The sequence below is a fragment of the Drosophila obscura genome, unplaced genomic scaffold, assembly GCF_018151105.1.
Source record: "Drosophila obscura isolate BZ-5 IFL unplaced genomic scaffold, ASM1815110v1 contig_181, whole genome shotgun sequence".
NCBI lineage: Eukaryota > Metazoa > Arthropoda > Insecta > Diptera > Drosophilidae > Drosophila > Drosophila obscura.
In genome coordinates, this window is record NW_024542769.1 from 2023645 (window position 1) to 2036429 (window position 12785).

General features: G+C 44.5%; 3 protein-coding genes across 3 annotated transcripts in view; 2 read left to right on the forward strand and 1 right to left on the reverse strand.

Annotated features, from left to right (window-relative positions):
• LOC111067847 (division abnormally delayed protein) overlaps positions 1–5634 on the forward strand; it is a 71792-nt gene extending 66158 nt beyond the window's left edge. Inside the window, exons 3-9 of the mRNA XM_022357168.2 lie at positions 1834–1957; positions 2031–2501; positions 2581–2770; positions 3525–3700; positions 4049–4253; positions 4319–4463; positions 4525–5634. Of these exons, the coding sequence (XP_022212860.2) occupies positions 1834–1957; positions 2031–2501; positions 2581–2770; positions 3525–3700; positions 4049–4253; positions 4319–4463; positions 4525–4682 (1469 nt within the window). The 3' untranslated portion in view covers positions 4683–5634. The remainder of the gene's footprint in view (positions 1–1833; positions 1958–2030; positions 2502–2580; positions 2771–3524; positions 3701–4048; positions 4254–4318; positions 4464–4524) is intronic.
• Positions 5635–7372: 1738 nt separating this feature from the next.
• LOC111067856 lies at positions 7373–7896 on the reverse strand. The gene is made up of 2 exons (XM_022357180.2): positions 7700–7896; positions 7373–7646 (listed from the first exon to the last, which is right to left on the reverse strand). The coding sequence occupies exons 1-2, from the start codon at positions 7784–7786 to the stop codon at positions 7506–7508; spliced, it is 228 nt and encodes a 75-aa protein (XP_022212872.1). The 5' UTR covers positions 7787–7896; the 3' UTR covers positions 7373–7505.
• A 1967-nt stretch (positions 7897–9863) lies between these two features.
• Positions 9864–12598, forward strand: LOC111067783 (DNA replication licensing factor Mcm7). Its single transcript, XM_022357089.2, has 5 exons — positions 9864–10026; positions 10089–10458; positions 10522–11023; positions 11085–12142; positions 12209–12598. The coding sequence occupies exons 1-5, from the start codon at positions 9996–9998 to the stop codon at positions 12408–12410; spliced, it is 2163 nt and encodes a 720-aa protein (XP_022212781.2). The 5' UTR covers positions 9864–9995; the 3' UTR covers positions 12411–12598.
• The last annotated feature ends 187 nt before the right edge of the window (positions 12599–12785 follow it).

Below are 12785 nucleotides of genomic sequence, written 5' to 3' on the forward strand. Positions count from 1 at the left end.
TCAATAATTAAATGTTTCCGCCCGAGTCGATGCGGCGGCTGTGCCACGTCAATGAGATTAGCGACAGGATGTGTGAGTGCTGCTACCTTCCCTTCCCCCAAAAACCCCCCCGCCGTTCCCCTCATGTCCTCTCTATCAACCGTCGATTTCTGTTCTGTGACGTTTGTGGTCTACTGTGGTGTTGCGTGCTGTGGCTATCATCGTTATTATTATTATTGTCATTTTGTATCGCGGGCGCGTTAAATCAATTGATTGTCTTGTGTGTGTTTATCGCATCCTGGGGGCAGCAGCACCAGCAATTGTCAGCAATTGATAAATGATTAGCACAGCTCCAGCAGATGGTGGGGAGACCCCAGCCGACCACTCCTACCCCCAGAGAATGGCGGGACCCCTCCCCTCGATGGATCATTGTTTGTTTTTGGTCGCCACTCTACAAAGAAATCGCAACTGTTGCTAATTAGAAAAGGGTAACACTTCCACTCGCTCTGCTCCCCCAGCAGATGACGCATCAAAGGCTATTGGCCGATAAAAACCCGAATCCGAACTCGAACTCGAACCCCAAATGCAGAAACAGAAACAGAGACCCAGAGCCGCGACCTCGCTGTCTGACAGCAGAGAGACCCCAAAGTGAGGCCCAAGCGCAGGCCAAGCCCAGAAACAAAATAAAAATATAAATAAAAAAGCAGAAGAAGAAATATTCAAACTCTGAGAACGGAAATGCCTCAACATCAAAATCAAAATGAGCCGCAAAAAAAACGAAAAAAATAACTAAGAACACAAAGAACTACAGAAAACACTTTTGTGGATGTCAAAATGTTGTTTTTGTTTCTGTTTCTGTTTGGTTTGGTTTGGGTTTCGGTTTGGTTCTTTTGTTGCCAATTAACAAAAAGATTGACACTTTCGTTTGAAAACGATACACACACACACACGCCCCCCCTGACAGGGGACACAGTATTGCAATTTAAAGGCCAAAGGGGCGGGGGCGGAGCTAGGGGGGGTGTCTGTGTGTATGTGTGAGAAATCACACGGCAATTTGACAGTTTTTTTTTCTTTTCTGTTTGCTTGCAAATGTTATCTCCGTCCATGCGATCCAACAGCTTTCTGACCATTTGTAATCTGGCGATAATGACAGGCTGACTGCCTGACTGCCTAACTGCCTGCCAGCCAGAGAGGAGTGTAGTATCTGTATCTGCTGGATCTGTATCTGCTGTATCTACTGTATCTATCGATACCTGTTTGTGTATCCGAGGCACAAGTGTTGCTGACACCTTGACAGATATCAGGATTGTGTGTCACATTATGCAGGGGGTTGTTTATTTCTTTGCGATTAGCATTTGCATATTGAGGGAATTTTGTTGCCCAAACTGAATGGCAGATTGATGGGAGATACAGTGGGAAATATTGTATGGAAGAAATAACGCGGCAATGATTGACGGCAATTAAGGAAAACTTTTATGAGCACAATTCCCCAGCTTGCCAAAGCTAGAGAGACCCATAGAAAAGCATTAAATTTGATTTCATTAACTAAAAGCCAACAAAACACACAGAGAGAGATGGAGGAAAATTGCCAACCTACTGGGAGCCAAAAATCCCCAGTCAGGCCATTAAATGTGGAAGTTTCTCGGTTGCTGCTGCTGCTGCTGCTCCTGCTGCTTCTGCCGTTGGGAATTGCCAGGAGAGTAGGAGTAGGAGATGGCTGGCAGGCTGCAAAGTTATTAAATTTCACTTGGAATAACAACAGAAATAACAATAGAACACATCAAACTACGACTATGAAGTGAAGTGAAGTTTTGGTCATATTTTTATGGATACTTTTTGCCCGTTTCGTTTCAGGTCACGTCCTGGAGCTGGCCCAACAATCGGAGAACAAGACACTGACGGTCTTCTCAAAGGTCTACATACGAATGGTGCCGCTGTCGGGGATGATGATCCGCCAGTTGTACACAGAAATCATGAAGTACGTATTCCCGCACAGATACCCGGCAGTACCCGCGTAGCTAATCCCTGTATCTGTATCTTCTTGGGTGTAGCCACCTGAACTACATCTCCAACTATACGAACAGCAATGGCCAGATGGGCGGCAAGGCCAGCATTGGCAACCTACGCAACGGCCTGGAGGATGCCGTGCACAAGTTCTTTGTGCAACTCTTTCCCGTGGCCTACCACCAGGCGGTGCATCTCGCGAAAAACAATTACGGGGAGCTGCACGAGGACTACATCAACTGCCTGAAGCACAACTTTGACGAGCTGCAGCCCTTCGGGGGCATACCCAGGGAGATCCAGAGCAGCCTCGTCCACAGCGTTCACATGTCGAACGTGTTCATGAATGCCCTGCTCCAGAGCGCCGAGGTGCTGAGCGAGGCGGATGCCCTCTACGGCCAGCAGCTGACGGACACGTGCAAGATGCACCTCCTCAAGATGCACTACTGCCCCAACTGCAACGGCCACCAGACACGCGGGCAGCCGCAGATTTGCAACGGCTACTGCATGAACGTGATGCGGTAAGTGCCAGCAGGAGAGCAGCGCCCATCGCGAGTTCTAAATTCTAATCCTTGTGCTTCCTCCTCCTCCTCCTCTTAGCGGCTGCTCGGCGGAATACGCTGGTCTGCTGGACAGTCCCTGGTCGAGTGTGGTGGAGGCTCTGAATAATCTGGTCACCACCCACATCGTCACCGACAGCGGCATCATCAACACCATCATGAAGCTGAGCACCAAGATCTCCGATGCCATCATGCATGCCATGGGCAATGGTCCGGAACTGGAGCAGAAGGTTAGTAGAGGGGGAAGCTAAGGGGGATATCTAAGGGATATCTCTCCGATATCCATGAGATATTTTTGCATGTCTGGGACTCTCTTTTTCCGTTGGGTTTCCTGTCATTTCCTGATGCGATCGATGCGATTGTCGTTTGTGCTTTTGGGGCACAAGGACACACGTTCGCTTAATGATTTAATTGCTCTTTAATTTATGAACATTTTAAATGAATTTAATGAATAAATGCCCGCTGCATTCAGTTCCGGCCTTCAAGAGCGGACTCCGATGTTGCATGCAGCTCCAAAAACGAAAACAAAAATAAAAAGTACCCGAACGAGGAGTATTTGCGGCATTTCGAGGGCTTGTTAAATGTGCACATGACATTCAATTAAAGTGCAGTCGTATCCCATCCCATCCTCTGTACCTCCCTCCCTCTTTTTTTCCGCCTGTGATCTGCCACATCCCTGCTTGACTCCTTGCCTTCCTGCCTTCTTGCCTGTGTGGCTGCTCCACAGTCGCATAATTGGCATGTTGAAGTGCATTTAAAATGCTAAATTAGATTGCATTCATGCCCCATCCCCCTGTCCAGCTGCAATTTACATGCAGGGCAGCGCACGCTCCGAGAGCTTAATGATGAGGGACGTGAGGACGGATGGGGGGGTCTGCCTGCCCCACACACGTGCACCGTTGCATGCGCGGCAGCGATTAACACACAAAAGAACCCAAACTTAAACAGCAACTTCCACTTCCCCCATACCCATACCGTTCGCAGGTTAAGAAGACATGCGGCACGCCCAATCTGTCGCCCTCGCTGACCGACGAGCCGGAGACGCGGCTGCAGCAACACAAGAACAACGCCAAGTGGGCCACGCCACCGGATCCGGACATGGTGCGCTTCCTCTCGACCATCGAAAAGACCAAGGAGTTCTACTCGAATATTGTGGACAAGTGAGTAACAAGCCAAGCAAAGGCAAACAAGCCAAACGATGCCACAAATATAGTGTGTAGTGGGGGGCATCCGATATATCTGGGAGTTGCATCCATTCGAAAACAGGACTAGTGTCAGTGCCGAGACCGAGTATATCTGCCGAATGAGTATAGCAGAATAGATATGTTCCAGCAAACTGAATTCAGATAAAACAGATCTATAACTTACCAGAAAAGACATTGAAAACATGGCCGTAGTAAAACTGATTATGGCCATGATGATGTCTTCAGTCATGTTTGACTCTGACTAGACAAACCCAAACTATAGCCCAGGCCTGATAATATATTGGAATTTCGCTATGTTTTTAGCTTCTGTGATAAGGAGTACACCACCGATGATCGTCTCTGCTGGACAGGCGATCGCATTGGCGACTACACACAGCTGCTGATCGACACTGGGATGGACAGGCAGCGATACAATCCCGAAGTGCCCTGGAAGACCCAGACGCAGGTCAGCAAGCTGAACGAACTGGTGGACAAGCTCATCAAGATACGCAAGAGCATTGGAGCAGCGGTACGAAAATAAATACAGCCCCTCCCCAAAAGAATATTCACTAAAGTAAATATTTCACTTGGCAGGCACCCTCTTCGAGCATACAGTCGCATGACATCCAAAGCGACATGGGCCGCGAGGGTTCCGGAGGCGGCGGCGGGGGCCAAATCAGCGACGATGATGAGGAATACGGCGGCGGCATACACGGCTCCGGCGATGGTTCTGGCGATGGTAAGTCCCCGAATCAAGATATATTTTGTGTGTCACTTATTAACCTTTTTGATACTTGCAGGTGCCACAACCATTGACGATCCCGCTGGCCCACCGCCCGTAACCGGCACTGAGCAGCGCGACAATAACCAGAGCGGCGGTGCGTCCAATCCCTTGGCAGCCACTGCAACGTGCCTGCTCCTCACTCTAGTCACAATACTCTACAGGAGTTGTAGTTAAGGCAGCGACAAAGGATAGAGGATAAATAAATGCCCAAACAGCAACAGCAGCAACAGCAGCAACAAGAGCAACAGAAACCGATAGATGGCAGAAAATGCACGCGAGAGAATCGATTAAAATCATTAATTAATAACTATTATCATTATTATTATTATTATTATTTGTGTAATTCTTAAGTTGTTACAAAACGTAATTTATTAGCCCCGTAAGCCCCCCTCCCGCCACCCAGCAATCAACTAACGAAACAAACAAAATAAGGGAGTTTCGGAGCGGAGCAGAGCAGCGCCCCTTCTAGCTTTTCCATTTCCATAAAACGAATTTCCCCATGCAGCAGCATGCAACTCTCCAACAAGACTTATGTGCCATAAAAAAGAGTGTGGAGAGTGGAAATGTGTGTCTGTGTCTGCCAAAACGAAGAAAGGAAGGAAAACCCCAAAATTTAAAAGTTAAACAAAATACATAGGCTCAAACTCAAACCCACAAGCAGAATAGGAATACGAATAGAAAAGGAATGGAGTGGAGTGTGTGTGCAGTTTGTTCAGATAAATGTTAATACTACTACATACATACATACTTACAAGCTACATATACATATACTATTTATAGCGTAGAGTACAGTAAAGCTCAATGTTCAAAGTACATGTTGTTCCTTCTTGAAATTTAAATTAAAATTGCGAAAAGAGAAAAGCACACAGAGAATATTCGAAAGGAAGAAAGTTCACAAAATAGTATACATACATACGGAATACATACGTAAAGTAAAGCAAATATAAATCTGTTAAATTAATATGAAATTATAATTGTTGTCGTCTACACACACACACACACATACACATACACATTTTGAACTGAACAAAAAACATTTGAGAAGAATAATGCATACAAATGGAATTTAGTTGAGTAAAAAAGCACTTTACGGGAAAAACTAGAAGACTTACAGCTTTATACGCAAGAAAAAAATAAACAAAAACAAAAAAAATAATACTGAAAAATGAGAATCGATTGATATATATATATATATATATATATATATATACATATATATACGTACATTATATGTAGCATTATTTAAATTAGAGAAGGAAATGTCATTGGAAATGCATTCAGCTAATTAGAGTTTACGAAAGTTATGTGTGAATGGATCGTTTTGTAACTTTAAGTTTTGGGTCTGAGTACAGCGCACAAATCACAATTTGAAATGGAAACGAAACGAAACGAAACGCAATTCGCATTCTAAACGAAACACGAGGAAAACAAAAAACTATTGTTGCAATCTAACGGATACTTTAGACAGTGTTGCAAAGCGCTGGGCGACACTCTAAAAAATATATAAATATTATTATATAGTATACAAAAATGAATATGAAATATGCATAAATACGAGTACGATTGTACGATAAGAACCATATACATGAATTAACTAATTAAATCGTAATATAATGCTAGGGCGTAAACTGTAACGATTTAGCCAGTAATGTGTAAAAAGCAAACAAAACAGAGTTGGACGGAGAGAAACAAAAACAACAAACAATTTAGTTAGTAGCAAATTAACAAAGCAAAAGGCAACAAAGCAACCACCATAAAACCATAGAAGACGAAAAACCATACAATCAAATTGGTCTAAAAAGCGCTACAATCAGTGTGTGTGTGTGTTTTATGGGTTGTGTGCGTTTTGAACTACATATTGTATGAATAATTATTATTTGTATCATTATTATTTAACTATTGCATGTGATTAATAATATTTAAGTTAAACGTAAACGCAACATATTAAATTGTAACTTATGTATACCGCAAAACAGCAAAACAGCAAACAACAACGTCATCGTCGTTTTAAATCTATTCGAAAGATAACCAATGCAAAAAAAAAAACAAAAACAAACAAACAAAAAAAGGAAAACGAAAAAAAATTGCACAAAAAAATAATTAAATGTACTACTTTTTAGATGCATAAAAACAAATAATAAATAATTATGTAACAAAACACAATGCAAGTCCAAAAAAAAAAAACAACGTTGATTGAGAACAAATTGAGTCGAAATGCCACTCGTATGAGTAATTTGAATGTAATTGCAATTGATAAAAGTACAGTACAGACTTTTGTAAATTTCATTTAAAACCGCAATAAACGTCAATATCTAAAATTCACATTGAGCGGCGTGGCCATTTTTAAATAGCCAATTTAATAAAGTGTTGGCCAAAACAGTTCTCCGTCATGCATCTCCCCCCCTGTGGCTGTGCAGGCAGGACAGGATCATCTACACAACGCAGCACTGATACTACAAAGGTTCTGATATTCAGGTAAATCTATGGGACTACATAAAGTGGGAAGTGGTTGCTTACACAAACAGTGTAAATAATATTTTAAGTAGTTTTTGGGTTGCATATTATGTATTCCTTCTTCCTCCACCATCCCCTTCAGACAGAAAAATATTACATTCCCGATCTTTCACCGATTTTGACCAAACAGCCTGAGATGGGTTTTGGGACTTCAGGTACATACCAGAGCATTATATGTTATAGTAAATATGTACGAGGTATGTACAGGCAGCGCTACAATCCGTTCGCTCCATTAAAGGGAAGACCCAGGCGCAGGTCAAAAAGCTGAATGTCCCTCAAAGCGTTCTGCCTTCGCCAACCTTGATCAACTATGGATAACAGCACTACACCACCAATGCAAACAAATGGCATAACGATGCTACACAAACATTTATTGAGCGGTGTTTTAAGCTACATACTTATGTATGCATGTGTATGTAGTAATCTGAAGGAGCTTTCAGAGACCACCCTATATATTTTGAGACGCAACTGCATCCATGGCATCTATTCTTGCGTCATCTTGTTGGTTATGTCCTTCAACAAGATGAAGGCATCCTTCAGCAGGCAGACATAGAGGGGCGAGAATATAGCCGCAAAGAAGATCACATTAGCGAAGGTGCTATTCTTGATCGGAGCACGGCACCCCTGATGAAGATTCAATCAGATCAGATCTCACATCAAACCACTCGAAAACTTACCCCGCGTGTCATGGTTGTCACAGGACGTGTCGAGATTAGATTGTGTGCTACCTGGTGGACGCACTGGATTATGCACTGGAAAGGCATCTTGAAGTCGTCCAGGGAAATGTTTTTTAAAATATTCAAAATATAATTTTTGGAGAACAAACGATGTTATCGGGTTAAGTTGCCGAATAGTTGTGAGACTGACTGACTGCCCCCAAAACCTATAACTAGGGTATTGTAAGCTAAGGGTACTAAGATTAATAATTTTATATTTTTGTGGTGCCGTAAATTGGGGTACGTTAACTAATTCCAAATTTAATTTAATAATTTATGTTCCTAGCTTCATTTAAACGACAGTATAAATAATTTAAACTTAGGCGGTCCATTTCCAGCCAGGTGGCAACGTCACAGCGAGGTGAAAATAGTATTTTATAATCTGGCAGCCCGTCACGCCGTACGATATTTTTGACAAATATCGAACAGCGATAGATCGGACCATCCGATATCTAGGATAGCACCTTCGATAGGTGCATTAGATATCGCTTCTACTAACTACATGTCGTGTCCGATTATACATGAATTATACATGCTCTTGAAAAGACGATTGTTTACCAACACTGCATAAGACCCATGTTTTTAGTATACCAGCACTGCATATATGCTTTGGCCGTTTTTGTTTGAACCTTAATATGTAAACAATCCAATGAAAAAGAGTTCTAAAAACTAACCAATCCTGAACAAAATTTATGTATCTATCGGATAAAATTATTTGTTTAGAGCTGAGAGTCCCAGCTAGCTTGTAATATTAAACTGAATATCAAAATCGAGTAAGCTATTTTTTCTCGGTTTCTGAGGTTTCTGAGGTCACTCAAAATACAAATCAAGTGAAATATTAATTTTTCCAAATATTAAGACAAATTTTAAATTGACCGCCAAAATTTAGCGCACCAACAATACATTTTTCGCTCTCAATTCGTGGAGAGTTTGCAAAACTCTCTCTCAATTCGTGGAGAGTGCTCTCTTTTCAGTGGAGAATAGAGTGATTTTGTGGAGACTTTCCCCTCATTTTCGTGGTGTGGCAGCATGCTGCTGAAATTTTTCCCATACAAAATCAAATGTATCTTACGGGAACGCGTATGGAATAAAGATTCATTGTTGCGTCATTCCATACGCGTTCCCGTATGATACATTTGATTTGTATGGGAAAAGCTTCAGCAACATGGGGAAATGAAGTAGCAGCATTGTTGTGCAACTTTGGCACGGAATGAGCAACAATCTGCATACCTTGGGAAAATGGGTATTATGGACTTGAGATATTGTTTGAATTTTCAGGCTCCAATTAATGCAGAAACTACTCAGTCTCTGTCCTAAAGATTTTGCAGCTCACGACTACCAATAATAGGTATCAGAAACGGGATAAATGTATTTATAACACACAAACATGTGCATTAATATGTAAAAAACATGTCAATCTAGGATAAAATCATAAATAATGTTTCAATGGAGCTTGCAACAAAACATTTAACACCAATTAAAAGAAGTAAGGTATACAAAAGTACATACGCATAGAAAATACTTGGTTGACCAGCAACACTGACGTAACATTTAGTCAACATTTAAGTTTTATGCTTTGGCCGTTTTTGTTTGAACCTTAATATGTAAACAATCCAATAAAAAAGAGTTCTAAAAACTAACCAGTCCTGAACAAAATTTATGTATCTAACGGATAAAATTATTTGTTTACGGCTGAGAGGGCCAACTATCTAGTAATTTTAAACTGAATATCAAAATTGACGAATTTCATATCACAAAATATCACGGTATGGCAGCCCGCAGCAACTACGAATTGCACGAGTCTGGCAGCGCCACAAAACGACGACAAATTCGTTTTATGCTGTTTTTGTTTGAACCTTAATATGTAAATAATCCAATAAAAAGGACTTCTGAAAACTTGCCAATCTCTTAAAAAATGTATGTATCTATCGGATAAAATTACTTTTTTAGGGCTGAGAGTGCCAGCTAGCTGGTAATATTAAACGGAATATCAATATCGAGGAATATCAACGTCTTGTCGTGTCCGACAGTATATTTACGGTATATTTTGATAATGGCATGGTATGTTTAGGCATATTTCTAAGGGTAAAGCGGTATATTTTATCCATAAGTCTTCGGTCACACTACATCCGACGTGCATTGGCATTTTTGGCGGGACATTATTTTCGCAAGCCGCGCGCTACAAAAACCAACCTTGTGCAGCTGCTGTCCACAGTTTAATCCCATTCAAGATCTAAGCAATTGAAAGAACAGCAAAATGGCACGTCGCGACTATGCCCAGGACAGAGGTGAGTGTTGAATCAAAGAAGAGGCTGCGGCACCCACAAAAACCATGTCCATGTCCACGCAGAATCCATCAAAACCTTCCTGTCGGAGTTTTGCAAGTGCGACGATGACGGCAAGAAGCAGTTTGTGTATGGCTCGCAGCTGGTGAAGCTGGCGCATCGGGAGCAGGTTCTGATCACCATTGATTTGGACGATCTGTCGGAGTTCAATGAGAGTCTGGCCGAGGCGGTGATCGACAACTGCCGACGCTACGCTGGCATCTTCAGCGATGTGATTGCCGAGCTGCTGCCCAGCTACAAGCAGCAGGAGGTGCACGCCAAGGACGCCCTGGATGTGTACATTGAGCATCGCTTGATGATGGACGCCCGCGTGCGAAATCCCATGGAGCAGCGCGATGAACGCAACAGCTTCCCCTCAGAGCTGATGAAGCGATTGTGAGTAAGCCCCCAGAAAACCTCAGCCAAGCGGAAATCTCTGAATCTGTATTCAATTTGCAGTGAGGTGGGCTTCAAGCCAATGTCCACGGAGAAGGCCCATTCCATACGGGAGGTGAAGGCCCAGCACATCGGCAAGCTGTCGACTGTACGCGGCATTGTGACGCGCTGCACGGAGGTGAAGCCCATGATGGTCGTGGCCACATACACTTGCGATCGCTGTGGCTCCGAGACGTACCAGCCGGTGAGCTCGCTCTCCTTCACGCCCGTCCACGATTGTCCCTCGGACGATTGTCGCGTGAACAAGGCGGCCGGTCGTCTGTACCTGCAGACGCGTGGCTCCAAGTTCGTCAAGTTCCAGGAGCTAAAGATGCAGGAGCACAGCGACCAGGTGCCCGTCGGCCACATTCCGCGCAGCATGACGGTGCTCTGTCGCGGCGAGGTCACCCGCATGGCCCAGCCCGGCGATCACGTAGTTGTCTCTGGTGTGTTCTTGCCTTTGGTGCGCAGCGGATTTGCCCAGATGATCCAGGGACTGCTCTCGGAGACTTATCTGCAAGCCCACGTGAGTTCACTGCCGGAAGAGCCACTTAAATTCGATCTAATCTCTGCCATTTCTGTCACAGCGCATCATTTGTATCAATAAAAATGACGATATCTCGGACAAGGAGGCCGAATTGACGCCTGAAGAGCTGGAGGAACTGGCCCAGGACGATTTCTATGAGCGTCTGGCCACCAGCTTGGCGCCTGAAATCTATGGCCATTTGGACGTGAAGAAGGCCCTGCTGCTGCTGTTGGTGGGTGGCGTCGACAAGCGGCCGGACGGCATGAAGATTCGTGGCAATATCAACATATGCCTAATGGGAGATCCTGGCGTGGCCAAGTCGCAGCTGCTGGGCTACATAAGTCGGCTGGCGTTGCGCTCGCAGTACACCACAGGCCGTGGCTCCTCGGGGGTGGGTCTGACGGCGGCCGTAATGAAGGATCCCCTCACTGGCGAGATGATGCTTGAGGGCGGCGCCCTGGTGCTGGCTGATCAGGGCGTTTGCTGCATCGACGAGTTCGACAAGATGGCGGACACCGATCGTACAGCCATCCACGAGGTGATGGAGCAGCAGACCATCTCCATTGCCAAGGCGGGCATCATGACCACGCTGAATGCTCGCGTTTCCATTCTGGCCGCTGCCAATCCCGCCTTTGGCCGCTACAATCCGCGTCGCACGGTGGAGCAGAACATTCAGCTGCCCGCCGCTCTGCTCTCACGTTTCGATCTGTTGTGGCTCATCCAGGACAAGCCGGACCGCGACAACGATCTGCGCCTGGCCAAGCACATCACCTACGTGCACTGCCACAGCCGGCAGCCGCCCTCGAGGGTCAAGTCTCTGGACATGCACCTCATGCGGCGCTACATCAACCTTTGCAAGCGCAAGAACCCCACCATTCCGGACGAGCTCACTGACTACATTGTGGGTGCTTATGTGGAGCTGCGTCGCGATGCCCGCAACCAGAAGGACATGACCTTCACCTCGGCCCGAAACCTGCTCGGGATTCTGCGCCTCTCCACGGCCCTTGCTCGCCTGCGTCTCTCCGATCGCGTGGAGAAGGACGACGTGGCAGAGGCTCTGCGTCTTCTGGAGATGTCAAAGGATTCGCTCAACCAGACGCACGAACACCAGAAGGGACAGTGAGTATTTTGCCATATCCCCAGCACAAGTTTAGGTTCTTACAGCTCGGCTATTTGCATTTTCAGTGTGCCAAATACATCGGATCGCATCTTTGCCATCGTTCGGGAGTTGGCCGGTTCGGGCAAGGCCGTCAAGATTGGCGACATCATGGACCGTTGCACGACAAAGGGCTTCAAACCCGACCAAGTGGACAAATGCATCGACGACTACGAGGAGCTGAATGTCTGGCAGGTGAACATGGGACGCACAAAGATAACGTTCATGTAAATGGGCCGATCAGAGACTTTATCCTCCTATATTCTCTTTTTATAATTAATTAGTTGGTACGTACGTTTTGTGTATTTTGATTAATTTTATAGCCCTTTCGCCACCATTATTCCACGTTCTCATGCATTGAAATATTATTACCATCCATCATCGATCATTCTCGTAAATAAATAAGGATATATAACTGATATCTCTGGCATCAAAAGTCGTAGATTTGCCAGGGGATAAATTGACTTTATTTTATGGATTTCAAAAAGACATCAAAACAACAATGAAGAAAGTCCACTAAGTGCATTTGAAACTACATTCTTCCGTCCTGGTCCTTGCCTATAAATTCGTCAATGGTTCCTTTGAGGAGCACCTCATGCATTTCGA